The 13,691-nt window shown below is 59.9% G+C and overlaps 1 protein-coding gene across 2 annotated transcripts in view; it reads right to left on the bottom strand.

The window, feature by feature from the left end:
* The window catches only part of KCNH6 (potassium voltage-gated channel subfamily H member 6), a 31,478-nt gene extending 22,474 nt beyond the window's left edge, over positions 1 to 9,004 (bottom strand). For both annotated transcript variants that reach the window (XM_039700695.1, XM_039700696.1), the window contains exons 1-2: positions 8,833 to 9,004; positions 5,512 to 5,742 (exon numbers count right to left, since the gene is read on the bottom strand). In XM_039700695.1, coding sequence (XP_039556629.1) covers positions 5,512 to 5,742; positions 8,833 to 8,908 — 307 coding nt within the window. In that variant the 5' untranslated portion in view covers positions 8,909 to 9,004. The remainder of the gene's footprint in view (positions 1 to 5,511; positions 5,743 to 8,832) is intronic.
* Positions 9,005 to 13,691: the final 4,687 nt, after the last annotated feature.

Raw genomic sequence — 13,691 nt, 5'->3', positions numbered from 1 at the left:
ACAGGGCATTCCCCCAGGATCTGGGGTCTGTGCAGCTGTGATTTGGGGTACCCCCAGCTCTGTGGAGAGGCTGCAGCTGGGAGAGCCGTGGCACCCTCTGCCCTGCCTCAGTTTCCCTATGGTGAGCCAGTCTGCTGAACGCTGAGCCTCCTCATCCTTCTTGCCAAAACCAGAGCTGCTGTGGCACCCGTGGGCTGAGCCAGCCCCAGGAGGCACCTCAGGCCTGCCCCCCCATCCTTGCTCCTCCATCCTCTGTCCCCATCCATCTGACTGTCCCTTCCCTTCAGCTGTTCAGCTAATCTGTCTCCATCCATCTAATTTTATCCAGCCACCAAATGATCTCTTGGAGGAGCCCTGGGGGGATTCACAACCTGCCTGAGCTCTGTGGCCACCAGCATGAGGGTGCCTGTGCCCATCTGGGGTGAAACCCAGCCCGGGGGGCTGCAGACAGGGCTTGGCAGGTGGGTATGACATGGATGCTGGTTTGAAGGGTCCCACAGCGAGTGTGGTGGGCTGGCAAAACCCTAAACATTCCCTAAACCACTGGTTTGAGCTTCCAGCACCCAGCCCAGCTCCCCCATGCTGAGTGAGATTTGTGCTTTCTGACCCACCGTGTCTTCTGACCTTGATAAAAGCCAACAGTTAATAACGTTAAAAATGTCATTGTTGGGGGCCCTCCCTCCCTGTCCCTCTTATCCCCTGTGGTTAATGCATTTGTCAGTGCCATCAGTATTAAACTAATCAACAGGACACGGGGGTTTCCGAGAGCCGGACACCAGCCTGTATTGTTATGAATATTAAAAAAGAGAGCTATTAATCTGTGCCTGGAGCTCTTCCCCAGGCCTCCCCCCGGCCAGGAGATTTAATCTGCAGGGTCTCATGGCAGAGTGGCTAAATCTATAGTGGTATTATATAAAGGAGCAGAGGAGAGGGGCTGGGAAGGGCACGGAGGGGATGGGGACAGCCATGGGAGCAGAGCTGTGCTCCAGAGAGGAGCCTGGAGGACCAAGCTGTGCTCCCATCCTGGGATAAATCAGCGTCGGGGCTGGGTAGAACTTCAAAGGGAAGTGCAGATTGCTGGGAGGCCCCAAAGCAAATCCCTGAGGTGGGATGGAAAAAAATGGAGAGAGAGGCTGAGCTGGTGGGAGATTGGTCACTCTTGGGACCCGGGGTGAGCCCCTGCAGCTCTGCATCCCCCTGCACAGGGAGAAAATGTGCAACACAGGGTCTGCCCTGGCCCCTCTCCCCACACCCAGACAGGGCACCAGGGACTGAAACCTGCCAGGACACCAGGCCAGCAAAAATGACCTTATTAAGTAACATCAGCAGGGCAGAGGTTCCCCTGTGTGCTGAGGAAAGGCAGGGATTTGTGTGCTCACAGGCCTGGCTGGCTGGAAGAGCAGTGGAGAAGGAAAACCAGGAGTGTCAGCTGGCAGAGGGTACCCACCAACGTGTTGCCACAAGAAAGATCCAAGCCTAGCAGGGTGCTTTGGGGTGCAGGTGGAAGGATGCTCTGATCCCCAGGAGCCAAAATATCAATACAGTGGCTTGGAAAAATGCATCTTAAGCTCCTCTGCAAGCGAAGTGAGTGGCTGTGTCCAGGCCCTCAGTCCTTCCCCTGCTAAACCCCACTGGCTGCAGGAATTATCCATCCTATACTGGGGCTGTGTGGCCAGAGCTGCAGAGCTGACAGTGTTTTCTGGGTCCATCCAGACATCCCAGAGCCCTCTTCCCATGGCACAGGGGGCCCCCTCCCACTGGGGATGCAGCAGTCCTTGAGGATGAGGATGGAGAGCTCGGGGGGGAGTCAGGGACTCTGGCAGGGCAGGGATCTCAGGAAAAAGCCTCCAGGCAGCATTCTTGGAGGGGCTGGGGATGATCTGGGACATCAGGCCCAAGCAAAAAGCATCTGTGGAGTATCAGAAGATGAAAAATGTGTCTCTTGCAGCTCTCTGCCCCAGTCACACTGGCCCTGGGGCACAGCCAGGGCAATGGGGGTGCCTGAGCTGCAGCCCAGCCGTGCCAAGGATGGCAGAATCAGCTCTGCATGCAGGATCTCTGCGACCAGAGCTTTTGCCATTGTGAGGAGGGATGTTTATAAGTTCCCATCTGGAGCTGGGCTCTGGTGTCCATCCCTCTCCCGAGGTCACAGACTGACCCTTAAAGCAAACAGCAAGAAGCAAACAGCCCTAGCTTGGCATAAACCCCATGGGTTTGTACAAGCCAAGAGCTCAGCTTGGGGTTGGGGTTTGTCAGCTGGCTGTGCCTTCCTACTCCTCCAACAGCCAAAAATTCCCTTAGTCCTGCCTTGGCCCCACCATGGGGCAGGAGCAGGGGTTGCCTGGGGCTGCCAGCACCAAATCCCTGGCAGTGCCAGGCTGCAGCAGCTGCTGGTGGGATTTGCCCTCCTGCTCCCAGTGCATCCATGGGCACGTCACACGTTGCTGTTTACAAAGCTGCGTGGAGAAACCCTGCTTGGATCCATCCCCCTGCCTCAGCCAGGCCTCCTGGCAGCAGCTGCAGGAGAGGTGCAGTGCCAGGGATGTGCCCTGGGCTGGGGACAGAGGGGACGTGCCACACGAGGACCCCTGTCCCCTTTGGGTGTGGTGGCACTTCCCAAGCCATGCCTGCCTGGCTGCTCGCTGGGGCACCCCGTGGGGACCTGTTGGGGGGCTATGCTGAGTGGCACAGGGCACCCCAGTCACTCTCTGACCCTCCCGCTCCTGGAGCTCCCAGGGGAAGATCCTGGCTCCTGCACCAGTGCTGCGAGTTTGCTGGCTCCATCCCAGTCCCTAATCCCAGTTCCATGGGGACTGACACGAACTGCTGCTGCAGGGGACGAGCTGAGGGCTCTGCCCAGGGCAGCACAGGATGGAGGGGCTGGGGCTGCCCCACCAGCTGCTCCAGCTGTCGCAGCCACATCTCCCCTTTCATATTCATCAGCATCACATTCACGCAGATTAAGCCGAGCCAGTGCCACCAGCTGCTGCTGCTCAGGCCACGCCAGCACGGTGGCACTCAGCACCTGTGGCCACCTCCTGCTCTGGGGACGCCATGAGCCCTGGCCAGTGGCTCTGCTGCAAAGCACATCCCCACCTGGGGAAGGAAAAAAACCAGCCCTGGATGCAGTTCAGCTCCTCAGTGCCATCCTCAGGGGATGCTGGAGGATTTGAGCTCACCCTGGCCACAGTGTGTCTGCAGGGGCCATGGCTGCTCCTTGCTGCTGCAGGAGCTGATCCCGTGCTGACCCCCCTGTCTGGGCCAGCCCCAGCTGTGGAGCATCTTGTAAGGAAATTAACTTTTCACTGATCTCCCAGCTTTGAGCTGGGGATTAGAGCCCACACGCGCTGCCAAGGGGCTCTTCCCTCTTTCCAAGGCCTTTTTGGGGCTGGTGTGGCAGGGAGGGACAACTGCCCTGCCTGGGCTGGTCCCACCTTCCCCCACAGGAAGGTTCCATTTTGAAGCTGGGCTCACTGTTGGCACCCCTGGCTCGTTTGGCTCTGTTTATAATTATAATTAGGTGATGACAGCAGGGGCATCCGAGTGGGGCTGAGCAGCCAGGCTGTCCCCAGGGACACACATCCCCCCATCAGAGCATCCTGCCTGACCCCAGAAACCCACTGGCCCTGACACCCTTGGGTGGCCCCTTCCTACCCAGCTCCATCCACCCCACCTGGCCCTGCTCGGGTGTCTCCAATGGGCAGATTTTGGGTGCAATTTTGCCTCTGCCAGCCAGAAAAGCGAGGAAACAGCCCCGCGAGCTGCAGAGCCGGGAGTACCGCAGTAATAAACAGCAGGTCGAGGCTGGAGATTGGTGCTGCTGGTATGAAAAAGAGGACAGGCAGGTTCGGAGCTCCGCTGGCTAATTAAGCAGCAGCTCCCTATAATGCAAAAGCCTTTTCTTTGCCGATAAGACCCATTTATAATGGGCCGAGCGGTCGCAGGCTGAGTGCTGGGGGGAAACAATTGGAAAGCATGCTGCTGGTGGGGTTGGGTTTTAAAAATAGACATGAAGGGTTTGCTTCTGGGCTTTTTTTTTTTATTTTTTTCCCCTCTTTTTTAAAAAAAAAAAAAAAAAAAAAGAGAAAAAAGCAGCTCAGAGCTGCAATGAGTGTTCCCCGTGGCCTAGAGGAAGAGCAGGGCTCTGAGGACAGCACCGAGCATCCCGTGAGCCCAGCAGGAATGTTCAAAGCAGGGAGCACGGTGATGCATCAGGCTCACAAGCCAAGTAGTCCCCAGGGATGGGATGGGAAACTATCCTGAAGGGAGGGAGGAAGGAAATGGACCAGGGCTGCACACGCTGTCCTTGCCACAGCAGAGCACAGCCACGCTCTGGCACTGGAAGGGAGCAGGGGGACAGCGTGTGCCACTTCTCCTGCACTGTGCTGGGCTCCAGCCAGGCCCTGCAACTGAAGGGGGGGACGTGCACCCAGACCTGGCACCGCTCACGGCCCCTCTCCACCCAGGAGTGCCCCACAGGAAGAGCCTCGACAGAGTGGCCTGGTCCTGCCACCAGCCAGGCTCGGGTCCCGCCGGGATAATGCGCAGAGGTGCTGCCAGTGAATAACTCCGGGGCTGATAGGCTGGCACCTGGATGCCAGCCCAGCAGATAGGGTCTGGGAGGGAGGCCAGGACACCCGGGTGCCAGCCCCCAAGATAGGGCGCTGGGCTGGGAGCCAGGGTTCCTGCCTGCTCCTTCCTTTTGCTTCCCGTGGTTCTCCTCTGACTGGCTGGCTGGGAGCTGCCAGCAGTGAGGCGCAGCCCTGTGCTCAGGCCAAGCCCCCATCAATACAATCTGAAGCAATGGGAAAGCTCCATAGGTTAAAAAAAGGAAACACTTCATGCTTTTAACCTCCTGTGAGCAGCGGACCTGCATTTCCCTGCCCTGGGAGCTGTGGCCGCCGCTGTTTTGCAGCATCAAGCACTAAATATTTATTTAACTTCCTGCCGTATTAGAACTAATCACTCGTATTTTCCATCAAAGCTTCATTTTCATCTTAACGTAATTCCATCTGTGCACGCACAGCCGCATCCTGTTCGCTGCAAAGGCAGCCCTGAGCCCGTCGCTGCACCCACCCTCAGCAGGGATGGGGGGTCTGTCTCATCTCATCTTGGAGCACAGACCTGTACCCAAGCCTGGCTTCTCCATGGGCTTCCCACTGGGTTCTCATTCCTGGCTCAAGGATCCCACAAGCAATGACATAGCTCGTCCCAGGAGCAACGAGCCATCCCCAAAGGCTCACCAATGACCTGATTCCCAAATCATCTGGCAACATCCTCTATTGCTCAAGGTCCCAGTGTGCTCCACGACAGCAGAGATGCCTCCATCCCACCGGGAGCCACTCTGGATTCGTCCTCAGCAAAGCCCCAAGCCCGGGTGCAATCCTGACGCCCTGGCAGCATCAAATCCCGTTTGTCCCCCACCTTTGGGCACAAGCCACCACATCTGGGCTCCTCACAGCCCGAATGCAGGGCAGGTCCCACCTCCCCACCCCACAGAGCGGCTCTTACTGTCTTTGCGGTAGTAGAGGATCTCGAGCTTGCACTCCTCGGAGCCCAGCAGGGCCTGGGTGAGCTGGGCGATGGAGCTCTTGGTGGTGTCGGGGCCGGTGAGGAAGTCGCAGGTGCAGGGCTGCTGCATCACCTCCACGCGGGAGTAGCCGAACATCTCGCAGAAGCCGTCGTTGCAGTAGATGATGGCGCAGTTCTCCATCTGCGCGTTGGCAATGAGGAACTTGCGGTCTGCGGGGAGGCAGGAGAGCACGAGGCTTACACCAGGGGTGCTGGGGACAGCCGGGGTGTGTGGTTGTGTTTTTGAACTTGCGGTCTGCGGGGAGGCAGGAGAGCACGAGGCTTACACCAGGGGTGCCACGGGGGTTGGGGACAGCCGGGGTGTGAGGTTGTGTTTTCGGTGGCACCTGCTTGTGCAGGGACAAGCTCCCTGGGGACACTGGTGACAGCTCTGGGGGGACACGGCTGACCTCAGCCCGCACAATCCCAGGTACGGCTCTGCTCTTCAGAAAGTTGTTCTTCAGTGTCCCCACTTCGATGTGAATTTGTGACTGTGGGGACGGGGGGGACCCAAACGGGGGTTCCCAGTAGAGGCAGTTTTGCTGGGATTGGCCAATCCCTGCAGCCTTGACATTTCACCGCTGGCATGTGGGGACTCTCTGCTGTCTAATGGGCAATCTGTCCCTGACCGGCACTGCAGGCAGAGCTGCAGCCTCTGTCCCTCCCCAGGAGCTTATCAGGGACCTGAGTTATCTCAGAGACTTTCCACCCTTGCTCAGATTTGACTGAAGTCAGGCAAGGGGCAAGAGGAGGAGTGAGTGTAAGGCTTGGCTTCATGGGAAGCAGGGGTGAAACCCATCACATTAACGACTCTCCTAATGTTTTATAGGATAATTGTGCCTTTGGGCTGAAGGTGAAATCCACACTCTGCTGGGCTTTGTGGCCCCTGTGCTCAAAAAGTAAAGTGCTCAAGGGAAAGAAAAGGGAAACTGAGGCAGAGAGTGGTGCTGCCCCATTCCCTCCTGGTGCTGCAGCCACCTAGGCTGGGCTGGGGCCAGACTTGCTGCCTTGCCAGGGTGTGTGGCAGTGCTGCACAGCCCACGTCATCCAGCCCACACGGAGCCACTTCTGTCCTTATCTCGGGGTGAGCTCTGATTTTGGTTTGATTTTGGTTTATTTTTTTAAGGATATCGGGGAGTGCTGGGCTCTCAGATGGGTTTGCTGGGATGTGACACGCTCATGTGGTGAATGCCACATGCCCCCCAGCACCATTTCCCTCAGCATTTGGCATCAGCTCCGGGCTGGAGCTGAAGGCAAGCCTGAGCAGAGGGTCCATTTGGAGGCTGCCTCCCAGCCCAGACCCCAATTAATCTCCTGGATTACCCAGGAATGGCATCTGCAGCTTGCGTGCTCCAGAACCCTGCTGCGCTCCAGCCTCATGGGGAATTCCACCCAAATGCAAGAGAAACCTCTGCACAGCTGTGGCACCCTGGGAGGGGTGGGGGGACCCCTCCCAGGCACATCAGGGCTGTCCCCAGTGCAGGGTCCCAGCTCTGCAGGATGCCTCCCAGTAAAACCAGCGTCCCCAGGGATGCTGCACAAGTCTCCTGCTTCATTCCACCCCCTGACAGCCCCTTGGTAGCCCTTTCTGGGGGACTCCCACTCTGGCACCCTTCCCTTTCCCAGGCAGGGCTGGTGCTGGTGCCGATGCTGCAAACAGCACAAACCACCACAGATAAATGTTCCCCAGCTCCTTCTTCCCGATCCTTCCATATCCAAATTGCTTTGCCAGCTGGAAGACAGCACCAAGAGGGGACCTTGTCCCAGAGCCCTGCTCCTGGGGCACACTCCCCACCTGGGATGAGCAGTTTCCCCACCCACTGTCAGCTCCGTGGACTGGATCCAGTCTGGATCCTGGTGCAGGACAGGATTTACAGGGCTGGCAGGGCGCCGGAGCAAGCTGTGCTGAGCACAGGGATGTGACCACGACCAGCATGGCAAGGAGCTGCAGAGCCAGGTCTCCTTGGGGGTTTTTTTTTCACCCCCAATTTGTTTTCTGTCCTGCTCTCACCTGCAGATTTCCCCTTGGTCCCACAGTACCAGGGCTCTGCACCAGCCCTGGCAGGGAAGATTTTGGGCCCCTCTGGCTGCAGCGGGGACTCACCAGGAGCAGCTACACCCATGGGAGCTGCGGTGCTGGGGGTGAGGGCACCCACAGGCACGGCAGAACTCCCTGCCTGGAGCAAGGACGCGTTAGGTGTGCTGGTTCGCTGTCTCCCAACACCTGTCACAGCACGGAACTGCCGCGGGGGAGCGTGGGGCGATGCTTCGGCAGAACCCAGCTGGTGCCCGACATGGCTGGCAGGGAGCGGGCAGGAATGGGCAAGGAGAGGGCAGGGAGCGGGCAGGGAGCGGGGACCTGGCTGTGTCCTCGCTGTCACGCCTCGCCGCCTGGCCCCGCTGCTCCCCAGCCGCCGCTTCCCGGGGGAGCTGATAGGAACCAGGGACAGTTTTTCTCACTTTCCATCCCCAGGGTCACGTCAGTCACCGCCAGGCCAGGCAGCACAGAGCCTGCAGTGGTGGCAGCGCCAGGGAATTTGCCCACTCGGGAAACTTGGACACCAGGGAACCCACATTGAGCCGGGACAGTGCGGGGTGCGCTGCCCCGGCACCCCACAGCAGCCCCCCGAGCTCGGTTTTTGGGGGACCCCGGTCCCCTGGTCCCCTGCCGTCATCCCCAGCATTGTCGGGGGGACCCAGCCCCGCTGGGGTGCCCAAGGAGGGGGAGCGGAACCCCCGCGCCCCCACCCCGCCACCCGCAAACCCCAGAGCTCCCCTGTGCGCACGGACTTTTCGCTGTATTTAACACGAAACCAGCCCCAAAATTCATATAAAGGGATTACTCGGAGCAACAGCAAATGGCAACGTTTCACCAGGGACGGCGGCCGCCGGGAGCGCAGAGTTGGAGGCAAACAGGCAGCGAGCCCGGCTGCGCTGGGGTTCACCCTGTCCCCCCGCCCAGCCGGCCGGGACCCCCTCCCCACAGCCCGGGCACACCGTCCCTGCCCGGGGACTGGGGGGTCGCGGTGTCCCCATCCCCGGGGGAACACCGAGGCTGGGATGGCTCGTCCCCCTGTGTCGCCCTGTCTATAAATACCCGCGGGGACGCTGCCCGGCTGTCGCCCACCCCTCTCCCCCCGCGGCAGGTCACAGGGGAGCCCCCGGGGCCACCCTCCCGCCTTGCCCCCCTCCTCTCCATGAAGTTGGGGGGCCGCCCCGGCCGCGGGGGAGCGGAGCGGCACCGGAGGGCGCGGTACTCACTTTGTCCTTCAAATTTGCGAATGATGGTGTCCAGGTAGGTGTTTTGGGGGGCCACATGGCCCCGGCGCACCGGCATCGCTCCGCTGCGCTCCGCGCGCCCCAGGAGCGGCGGAACTTGCCGCGGGCGCGGCGGGGAGCGCGGCCCGGCCCCGGAGCGGCGCGGCACGGCACGGCACGGCGCGGCCCCGCTCCGCCTCACCCCAGGGCTGACCGAGCTCTGGAGCCCAGCCGGCCCGGGGCTCCCATGCTCCCGGTGGCCGGAAGGGGGAACCCCTCCGCCCGCCCTGCCGCGCCCGGCCCCGGGCGGGGGCGGCCGGGGAAGATGAGGATGGGAGGGGGAAGCGGGGGAGAGAGGGGGGGAGGACCCGCTTGAAAGCGGGAGAAAATAATAGAATAAAATAATAAGAGTAGAAATCCCCAAAGTGCTTAGTCACCGCTGCCCCGGGCAGCCCGAGGCTCCGGGGGAGCCGTCAGCAGCAACAGCTGCCGGCCGGGCAGCGCGCACCCCCCCGGGGACCCCCGGGGCTCCCCCGGACCCCCCGGCATCCCCCGGCACCGAAACCCGCACGGCCCCGTCTGGCACCGGCCCCGCGGGCGGGGGGCTCCGGGCGGGGCGGGGGAGCAGGTGGGTGCTGGGGGTCCCTGAGGGGCTGGGGCAGGGGGTGCTGAGGGGTGAAAGAGGCTTTGGGGCGCTGGGGCGGGGAATGATTTGGGGGTGGAGGGAGAATCGCTGTGGGGGTGGGATGGGGTCTCGGGGGGTGGCAGGGGATGTCCTGGAGGGGTTGGGGTGTTGGAGCTGGAGGTGGTGCTGGGGATGCGGGGATTTGGTGGGAGTGGAACTGAAGGGCGCTGGAGGAAGGGGTGGTGAAGGAAGGGGTGCCGGAGAGGGGTGCTGGAGGAGGAGGAGGAGGCACCGGGAGCGCCGGGAGCTGCCGGGTGGGGATGGTGAAGGAGGAAGGTGGAGGAGGGAGTGATGAAGAGCGCCGGGGTGCCGGGGGTGGCAGAGGAGGGGGTGCCGGGGTGCAGGGGGTGCTGCGGGTGATGCTGAGGGGCAGGGGGTGGTGCGGGGGAGGAGGAGGAGGTGCAGAGCTGCAGAGGCAGAAGAGGGGGTGCTGCTGGGTGCAGGGGTTGGGGGGCGCAGTGTCTGTGCGGAGAACAGGGTGCTGAGGAGGGAGGGTAAAAATGGGGTGCAAGGCAAGGGGAACTGGGGGCTTTGTTGGGAATGCCGGGGGGAGGTCAGGGTGCTCCCAGAGGTCCCCGAGGTTCCCAGGAGGAGGTCAGGCTGTTCCTGAGGTACCGGGGGTGCCGGGGTGCCGGGTGCCCGGCCAGGTGCGGGGCCCCGCACCTGCCGCTGTCCAGCCGAGGTGGTGCTGAAGGGGCGTGCGGGGAGCGGCTGCTCCTTTTGGGGAGGGGGGCTTGGCATGGGACGACCCTGCCTGGCGCAGGGCTCGGCGGGCACGGAAAATCCTTGAGGAACGCGGAGCGTTGTGAGAGTCCTGGGAACTCTGAAGGACATGGAGAGTCCAGAGGGTCTTGGGACGTGGGGAATCAGGAGGTTCCAGGGTTCTGGGGTCACAGAAAGCACCATGGGTCCTGTAGAGCACGGGGGCCCTGGTGGGTCGCCAGGTCTCTGTGGGACATCGGGGTCCCACGGTGATGCTGCACTGCTAGAGCAGGTGTTCAAACCTAGACCCAATTCAGTATTTCTGCCCACCTCAGGGGTGGAGGCCAAGGGGACCAGCTCCTTTTCCTTCCTGAGAAATCCACTCTGGCTGACCCTCTCCTCTTGTGTCCACTGCTAAGGACAGTGTCCACTCAGGGGCTTTCTATTATTATTTTGTTATGCATGATTTTTCAGGCATGAAATTGCTCTAAGAGGATTATGGTCCATTATCATCAACAGAAGTGTTTTGCTGGGATTTTCAATTAATATTCCAGTGCACCTCAGTGATGCCCATGTGGACCAGGCCATGCCAGTGGGGCACTCGACCCACAGCATGGTTTGCCTGGTTTGCCTCCTGTCCCTTGGCCAGCAATGCAAGTGGGTGAGGCAAGTGTCCTTTCAGGCCCATTTTGGAGCCTCAGTGCTGTTTTTATCTCCATCTCTCAGAGAAGTCAGCCTTCCCTAACGCAGAAAAACTTGTTCTATTGTTGAAGAGGGTGAAAAACCCATTATCTCCCCCCATCCACTCTGCACACTGCCTCTGCCGTGATTTACTGCGACTCGTGGAGGATGTTTTGCTCTATATTACACAGATGCAGCTTAATAGCATGGGGGAGGGAGAGGGACACAGAGTCCAGGCTCCTGCCTTCTCTGTTTTCTTGTTGATATACTGTGTGACTCAAGGGAGACAGCTCTGTGCTGCAATTTCCTTTAGAAAATAGGGACATTGGTCACTTGGCCTGGTGAAACCTCCTTGAGATTCCTGGATGACCAGTTCTGCAGGGGAAAGCAAACTATTACTACTACAGCTAATATGATAGTAATTATGATTATTAATCACCAGGCAGTCAGGATTTAAGGTTGGCCTCCTGCCCTCCTCTCATCCCATAAATCAGCCCGGGATGCTCATGGGCACATCACGTGGATGGGGATGTGTCTGACAAAAAGGGCAAGTGCCAGCTCAGAGCCCTCCTGGGGGGGTCCCCAGGGTGGGGTGTGGGGGCACCAGCACAGCTCTGGGCATTTGGGAACAGCCCCAGCCCCTCTGGCAGGGCTGGGCTCTGCAGGGACCCCACAAAGGCTCGTCCTGCTCCAGCCACAGCAGTGGGGCCCCTCTGATCCCACTTTCTCCAGGCAGGGAGTCAGTCCCAGCGTGTGGAAGAGCCTCTCCCACCAGCCCTCCTCCCCACACAGCCCTTGCACATGGAGCTGAGTCATGTCATTCTCGTTCAGGCTATCACTGACTCAGCTCCAGGAGCCTCCCAGAGCACCCAGGGCTCTTCCAGTCCCCTCAAATCTCCCCAGGCCCCTCAGTGCACCCCTGCAGGGGCAGCTCATCCAGGCAGCTGCCAGCCCATGCCCTGCCTCCCTGCCCTCTTTGGAGCACTTTGTGCCCAGACTTCTTTCAATTCCCTGGGTTTTAAGCATATGCTTGTAGTTAATCCTGTGCTTACATTTTATCCCAAATTGGAAAAATTGGGGTCTTTGGGCAAATTCTCCTGCTGTTCAAGTCAGCTGAAGGGCTCCCTCTAATTTAACTGAGCAGTAATCCTCTCTCTCCCTGCCCTGCTCTCCTCCTCCTTCCTCAGTTCTACTTCTCCCCCCTCCTCCTCCTCCTCTTCCTCCTCACTGAATGTTTTTGAGGTTTTACTCCTTTCCCCCCCCTTTTTTTTTTTAAATTCCTTCCCACACCCTGGGGAATCAGTGGGATTCACCTGGTTTCCAAGGGCAAAGGAGACCTGGGTGCTTCCCAAGGGTGTCCTCCCCCTCCCTGCTCCTGGCATTTCTAATCTGTGCAGGAAATTATCACCGACCCAGCGAGGGGCTGCCCTGGGAAAGGAGATGCAGCCTTAACGGGGTGTGGATTTGTGGTGGGAGGTGTGGGATGGAGGGGATGGGAGCCCCCTTGGATCCCGGTGTGGCAGCTGGTGGCTGGCGCTTGCCAGGAGAAATGTTTGCCAACCGAGACGAGACATCTCTGCCTATTTCTGTAATTAGAGCCACGCTGCAAACACAGCTGGGAAGGGAGAGGCAGGACTTGCACGGTCCCCAAAGCTGCTTCCAGCCACCAGGACTGTCCCCAGGCACTCTCGGGTGTCCTTCTGCCTGGCATGGCTCATGCCCCTGCTTTGCCCTTCGCCTTTGGAAGATGCTCCACGGATGTGGAGGAATTTGGGCTGTAAATTTATTTTGCAGGTGGAAGGATGCTCCTTGTTTTGGCTCCTTTCTCTGCCTCACCACTCCAAATCTTGATGTATTTTTTCAGGCTCTCACCTCCACACTGTTTGCTTGTTAAGTATAAAACAAAAAAACCACCCAAAACAAGGGTAAAAATGTGCAGCCAAATTGAACTTTCATCAGCCTGGGCCTTCCCAGCCCTGGGAGGCTGCAAATCTGGAAAGGACTCAGTGACATTAAACCAAGTCACGGCCATTGTTTCCTGACAAAGCCACTTCCCACTCGTAAGTGGCAGGAAATGCCACGGAGGCTCTGCTCAGGTCATGGCATCCCCCCTGGCACCCTGCCCGTCCTCACTGCACAGCAGGGGAAACTGAGGCACGGGGCAGGCTCGTGACTCACCTGCCAGGAGGATGGATGGGGCCTGCAGGCTGCAGAGACTCGTGATGCTGCAGGAAGAGCAGGCAAAGGCGGCGTGCAGCCCTGGCAGGGGGTGCTGGCAGCGGCTGCAGAGGGTCTGCCTGACTGCAAACCCCTGGGCAAGGAGCCTGTGCCAAGCTCCCAGCACTTTTAGTGAGGGAAAATTCTCTCCCTGTCACCTGGGGTGCCTCAGTGGGAGCCCCAGAGGGTGAGGACAGCTCCCCAGCTGCAGTGGGACATGGGCAGAGCCTGCTTTGGGGCAGAGCCTGGGACAGGGCGGTGTTACCCGTGCAGATTCTGTGGGGCTGGGGGGGTGCTCAGCACAGCTGGCACCCCTGGGTGCACCCCCTGGGGAGGATGGGAGCCCACTGGGTGCCCAGTGCAGCCACAGGCATGGATGACCCCCCTCCATCAAGGATGGACATGGGGAGGGTAGAGGTGTCGTTTGCCTTGGATCCGGCCCTGTTCCCCTTGGGCAATTCCCCCTTAGGGAATCCTAACTAAGCCATGAGGCTGGGAAGAGTCTGAACTTCCTTAGGGGGGGATATGGGGCTTGCCCCTCACCCCCCAACTCACCTTTAAGCCCCTCAGAGGTGGG

This window comes from Passer montanus, unplaced genomic scaffold, assembly GCF_014805655.1.
Source record: "Passer montanus isolate IOZ18808 unplaced genomic scaffold, ASM1480565v1 scaffold142, whole genome shotgun sequence".
NCBI classification, from domain to species: Eukaryota; Metazoa; Chordata; class Aves; order Passeriformes; family Passeridae; genus Passer; species Passer montanus.
The sequence above is the reverse complement of the archived record's forward strand: the minus strand, read 5'-3'. Positions and strand labels throughout refer to the sequence as shown.